The sequence below is a fragment of the Nilaparvata lugens genome, chromosome 11, assembly GCF_014356525.2.
Source record: "Nilaparvata lugens isolate BPH chromosome 11, ASM1435652v1, whole genome shotgun sequence".
NCBI classification, from domain to species: Eukaryota; Metazoa; Arthropoda; class Insecta; order Hemiptera; family Delphacidae; genus Nilaparvata; species Nilaparvata lugens.
In genome coordinates this window covers 37,652,659-37,659,407 of record NC_052514.1, presented here as the reverse complement: position 1 = coordinate 37,659,407, position 6,749 = coordinate 37,652,659, and the positions used below count along the sequence as shown (strand labels likewise).

The following is a 6,749-nucleotide window of genomic DNA, read 5'->3' as shown; positions in this document are numbered from 1 at the left end:
TGATACTTTTGATATCAGCCTGTAACTATAAAACTCAATTCAATCTATTTGTGTTTTTAACAGACCCTTGCGGGGCACGGTAACACCTGCTTCACTGGTAACATTACTATAGCTTTGTTATCTACAATGACAATAATATCGTAACCCACTATTACATTAACATTATTCGGTTCCCTGAAAAGACAAAAACTGATAATTATTCGTCTTGATGAGATTTTTTGAACAGACCTATTAATAATAAGTTACTAGGGCCCGGTTGCACAAAAACGGGTTAAATTTTAACCGTGATTGAATCCACGAGAACCAATGAGAATTGGGTTTCGTGGAATTAATCGCTTTTGTGCAACCGGCACTATGAGGAATAGATACCGTAATTAGTCTTACTTGTAATTACTTGAGTAAATTGCATGATTCAGTATTTTCTGTTTCATATTCTCAAACAGAAGATGAAATCTTCACAGCCAATAAGCTTCTACCGGATTGTTAATGTGATGCATGGCATCAAGCCGATAAATAAGATATTTTATTTCGATGGAATCGAGGTGTTCCTGGACAGATGCGCCGTGAGAGAAGAGGACGATATGGGTGATCATTACACGGCGACCTTTCGGGAAGTTAAATATTTTGATCCATCTGATGAGAAGGTTGTACGCTACAGTAAGTCTCAATATACTACAGTTCAATATCAATCAATCAATAATTTTATTCAGTAGAATCACAGAGAAACAATAGCGTAAGTAGATATCCCATGGTATAGGACGTTTATGTCGCAACTTTCACTGTTATCTCAAGCCGATAGTTCACGTATAGGGATGTCAATCCCGGGATTCCGGGATCCCGAATCCCGGGATCCCGGTCCATTTTTGATACCTAACAATCCCGGGATCTTTCAGCGTCAATCCCTGGATTTTCGAGATTGTAAACCTGAAATTGTGAATCATATGTTTCCAAAAACAATTCAATATTGAATTCATTTACGGTGATGAATATGAGTTTTTATAACTAATTTATTGTTCTAAGTGTTTGACTAATAAATTTATTCAACAGGCACAGCCTACAGTTGCATAAATACATAATATTGATTGTATACTGTACTGGCTTAATAGAATTCGCATTATCAGTTCGCATAATTGGCAGAATGGTTGTTGATCAGTTGTTATGTCTCTACACTTGATTCTGTTTACACAGCACACCAATTACCAGTCTAGACGGCGCAAATATTTGCAATAGTGCTGATGGCATTTCCTTGAAATGCATTCCGAACTTTGTGAAGACTTCAGAAATCAAAAATAAAAATAAAGCACTAACGATTCACTCTCTGTCTAATTATTCCTCTCATTTTCTCTTTTCTCTATCATGAGTAGAATATCTAGTTGGAGTAAATATTATAGTTGGCTCTACGAAATTTCATTTAGTAGTGTAGTGGTTCAGCTTTCGCGTTGTTTGGTCGGTATGGCGTTACGGTCTTACAAAAAGTATTCTAATTTATTATTAATTCATGTGATATTAATTCACTTTACAGTATTTGACGTAATTGAAGTGTGTGCTCTATCCCGTCCTAATGTAGGATAGAAATGTTTTTGTTCTACTTAAAAAAGACTCTGATGAGTTATCTTGCTTTCCTCAGTTCTCACTATCATCTAGGATAGAGCAAATTTAAGGTAGGATATGACAAAAAACAGTTACTCCTAATATTGAAAACATTTATAGAAATAGAATGTTCAATACATTTTAATATTATTAACAAGTATTCTTTATTCATTTTAATAATAGCCTCTTTAATGGGCCCTTTTCCATCTCCACACACTGTTACTGAACATGTAATTGAGGAGGAACAATTGGTTGAAAATCCATTAAACTGATCTTTGCCAATCCCGGGATCAGTCCCGGGATCCCGGGATTGATATTGGATAATCCCGAAATACCGGGATTAGAAATCAGTCCCGGGATTGACATCCCTATTCACGTAGTTCTTTCCCTTGAAGCTGTGTGACGCTCGTAGTCTCTCATATTGTGCCGTTCATACACTCTCACCCCAACAAAACAGTAAAAATCGACAATAATTGGCTTGAGATAACAGTAAAAGTTGCAACATAAACGCCCTATACCATGGGATATCTCCTTACGCTATGTTCCTCTATGGTAAAATGCATTACAAAATTGGTCCCGCTAAACCTAAAAGATTTTACAGCAGGTGCCTACAAATAATAAAATACAAAAATAGAATGATACTTCATTCATTTTATCATATTTATTCATTAATGTATTCTATATATTATATATATTTCCATTGTATAAGTTAACTACAGTGAGGTCCACGTTATAATGGCAGTGGAGAAAGATAAGAGAACAATGGTGCCATTCAACTGCCTTCCATGGAAAGTGACTGATACAGGTAAATCTAATGAAATATTTATTGCTTGTTTATTCTGGTAAAAAATGATCAATTATATTGTATTAGTCAAGAGAATATATTTTTCAATAAATTAATAGTACACTGGGATTGAAAATTATATTGCTTCATTCTTAAAAACCGATCTGACATCGATGCGGAGCTAGAAAAGTATAGTGCTATCTGCTTTGTCTGATGATAGTCAATGATAGCATCACCTATAATTACTGTCATTATAACGTGGACCTCACTATAGTAGGACAAGAATAACAAATTTGATGTTCAACTCTCAGAAATTGATAATAGAGTGAAAACCAAAACTAGTTTCTCATATGTCATGGAGTAAAGAAACAATAGTTTATTGCTCCTATCTTCTGTGCCTTGGTTGATTCAGAGGCTAGAGTCACTGTGTATTGAATATCTACACAGTGACTATAAATATAAATTACTAGCCGTCAGGCTCGCTACGCTCGCCATATCCGTCTAGCAAGGGGGCTCCGCCCCCTGGACCCCCGACTGGATCGTCCAAGAATGAGATCAGCAGGCTCGCTTCGCTCGCCTGCATTTCTCATTTGGGCATTTTTATCATATGTTAGGACAATCCAGTTGGGGGTCCAGACTAAACGGCTGGCTAAACGGATATGGCGAGCGAAGCGAGCCTGACTGCTAGTAATAATATTCCCAGGATTGAGTAGCAGTGCAGTGCCAATCAATTTTTCCGCGATAAATGCATTTGAATCTTCAACTTGGTGCCAACCTAACAAGTCAACTCAACTTAATGCCAACCTGACAAAATTATTAATTTAGTTGCCAGTTTACAACTGTTTCGAAGAGGTACTCTATCTAGATTATAGTTCTATAGTAACATATGATATGGAAATTTCAATTATAATTAAGTGATTGGGAGAAGAAGAATATACATGCTAAAGACGAACTTTAAACCCTTAAAAACAACCCTTAGAGTTAAAATATTGCCAAAAGATTTCTTAGTGCGCCTCTAAAGGGCCAACTGAACATACCTACCAAATTTGAACGTTTTTGGTTCGGTAGATTTTTAGTTATGCGAGTGAGGAGTAAGTCAGTCAGTCAGTCAGTCAGCCAGTCAATCAGTGAGTGAGTGCCATTTCGCTTTTATATATATAGATAGAAGAAGATGACCTCACTATAGGCGTCTCTGATCGTCTTGGCAAATCTGGCAAAATCCTCTTATCACTTCAATCTTGTATTTCAAATGTGATAGGCTATTTTTATATGTACGAGTATTTGATAATATTGGAACTGTTTGTTGGGCTCAAGCCTGTGGTACTTTTCTGTAAGTTGTGATGTGGTAAATGATTGAATAAATAATTATTTATTGTTCTAAATCTGAATTTCCACCATCAGTATCAGTGAATGTGTCCAGTATAGTGAGAATATTATTTGCATAAGCTCTAAAATGGGACTATTTATACTCATTCGGCCGTGCTGAGTGGGAGTAGTCCAATTAGAGATCATGGGAATTTGGGAATCATTTATATTCACCGAACCAGTCACTTTTAACGATACTCTGTTATGTGGAAATCTAGCTTTGATTGTTCAGAATCTTGTAAACCGTTTCAAGGTATGAAAACTTGTACAACTTGAATGATTTGAACACTATTGTGACTTCTTCAAATGATTATCTGTTGAGGATTTAGAAAAAAACATCTATGAATCTGGGGGATTGATGCAATGTTCAAGGTTTATTTAAGATAACTCATAGAATTATACAAAATATTTTAATTAATTCTACATTTCGTTTACTGCATGGGCCCATCTTACATTGTAGTGCTTTCATTTATATTATTAAGTTTGGTGTTTTTTATAATATTCATATTTTTCCAAATATCCAGGAAAACCAAAACTAAATCTGAATTCTATCTACTTCAACATGACATTACTACAGAAAAGAAAAACGATAAGAAACGTTGTTCATTACTCCGTGTCATAACACTGTTGACTTCTCTGCCAGATGTAGATTGTAAAATGTCTACGGTCTCTGTAGTAGCAAATTTAATGGTGTAGGTGGCCTATTATATGTATGAGTCTATAACATTTCCACATCACTTATTACTAATACATTATGTATTATGATGTTCTTTCATTGATAGATTCACTTTCCATTTATCATTTTTTAGAAGGGAAGGTGTTCCTCAGAAAGGATCCTACTAACACTACACAACCCAGGTAAAATATATCGAACATTCACAAGATTTTCTTTAAAATTAATACTGTAATGGTATATAATAAAGAAATTTATTGAATATTAATTGAAAAATTAATACTTGATTTGGAAATATATTATGCCTATGAATCTTTAGATATTGTATTCATGGTACAAGAATATTGTTGCATGTTATTTTGTTATATGCATCACAGAAAAAAATTGAAAATCAAACAATAATATTTCTACGTCTCAAGATTTAAAATTAAACGTATTTTTTCAAATAATATATGTAATATATGTTTCTAGCTTTTTCTCATAAGTACCGTAATACATTATAAATCAGTCACTCTTGGAAGACTAACTAACATTTTCTCACAAGATCTTTAAATATTTTCGATTTCTGTACCACCAGTATTTTTGAGCCCATTGATGTATCTACGGAGCAACCATACAATAAACAGAGAATCAAGATAGAAGAATTGGAGTTTTTGAGAAATGGAACATCCAAAACACAGAATATTGGTTCAGAAGGAAGAATTCTGAGAGTTGGCGTTGAACATTATGAAATTTTAGGATCAGCAAATGATGAAGCTATGTGAGTAACACTTTTCTGTACATTAGAATATTGTCAAGTTTTAGACTGCAATAAGACCTAGGTCCAGTTGTACAAAAACCTGTAAGAGTCTAATCATCATTAAATACCACGAAAATCATTTAAGGTTTTCTTCCTATATAACTTCACTAGCTTACCCGGCGAACTTCGTACCACCAAAACGTCAATGTATCTCATGTCACACTTGACTTCATGAAATTCATCTGACTATCAATATTTTCATTGACATCTCAATACGGACTTCCTATGTGCTTAGTCATGCAGCATTTATTATTCCAAAAAACATATTCTTCTCAATCAATTGGTAGTAATATCTATCAGTTAAGTGTTGAATTGAAGAAAAAATAGATAGGTAGGTTAAATCAGTGTTTCAAAGATGAATTTGATGTTTCCATAGTTGTTGATTGTCAATGGATGGTCCAGGAAATATGCGATGTACGATAAATTAAACAGAATTCCATATTCCTTCCATTTTCCATTTTAGGATGAATCTGGTTCTTGTAAAAGGGATCAGGAATAGTACAAACTATTCAAGCGACATTTATTTTCGTGATCTTCAAAAAAATGCTACATGCTTCCAACTTGATCAAATAACAATCGATCGTGTTATCTCTGTATTTGCAAGAAGTGAATCTTTAGCAGTATTCTTTCACATTGACATCATATTTCATTTCTTTGATTGAACAAATTTTTTTTCTCTATTTTGCAGATGTAAATTTACTGTCAGCAAACAGGAATGGAGCTGTCTGTTATTCCAATAATCTACCGCTTTGTGCTCTCAATAAGAAACGAAATATAACCGAATTTTATTCAACTTCCGGATTTGATGGACTCAAACAAGTGAACACTGAATACTTCTCGGTCACCAGACAAGAACTCTGGGAATGTAAATATGCTGACGTAAGAAAAATCACGCATTTTGTAGTTGAACCGTTAAGAGTATGGATGAAAAGCTATTAAAAGCTATGAATGATAAGCTATTAGATTATGGATGAGAATAGAAAAACTAAATTGAAGTTGTTTACTATGACAAAACACTTTATAAATCATAAAAATCTGGTGTGGTACACTCACACAACTTTCCTTGCTCAAATTTGAAACTACGATCAGACTTTTGTATATAATTGTTTTCAGAGTACTTTTTCCTTTGTGTAAATTGTGAAATTCGATTATTTTTTTAGTCGTCATTCTTTTAAAGTCGTCAAAACAGCTGTTCTACAGATGAAATATCTCGACTATGTGTTCTTTTTATGAACTGCTCTACCTACCTACCTCATGCACGAGAAGGAGGTTACAAAAGCCATTTGTCAAGGATAGGGTGGATTTAGTTTACCAGATTAGTTTACCAGAATTAGTTTCCCCCATTAGTTTACCAGAAAGGAGACTCATGCCAGTTGATAGAGCTGATAAATAACTATACAGAGTATGAATTTGAAAAAGTTATTTTGAGAAAATCGTGAAAAACATGGTTTTTTTAGTAATTATCCGCCATTTTTCTCAAGTATATTACGGAGCTCCTGCAATTTTCTCAGGAATGAGACTCATGTCAGATGATAGGG

General features: G+C 34.2%; 1 protein-coding gene across 1 annotated transcript in view; it reads left to right on the top strand.

Moving 5' to 3' along the window:
• LOC111053401 overlaps nt 1–6,085 on the top strand; it is a 20,427-nt gene extending 14,342 nt beyond the window's left edge. The window contains exons 5-8 of the mRNA XM_039438372.1: nt 444–657; nt 4,549–4,597; nt 4,990–5,172; nt 5,900–6,085. Of these exons, the coding sequence (XP_039294306.1) occupies nt 444–657; nt 4,549–4,597; nt 4,990–5,172; nt 5,900–5,951 (498 nt within the window). The 3' untranslated portion in view covers nt 5,952–6,085. The remainder of the gene's footprint in view (nt 1–443; nt 658–4,548; nt 4,598–4,989; nt 5,173–5,899) is intronic.
• The last annotated feature ends 664 nt before the right edge of the window (nt 6,086–6,749 follow it).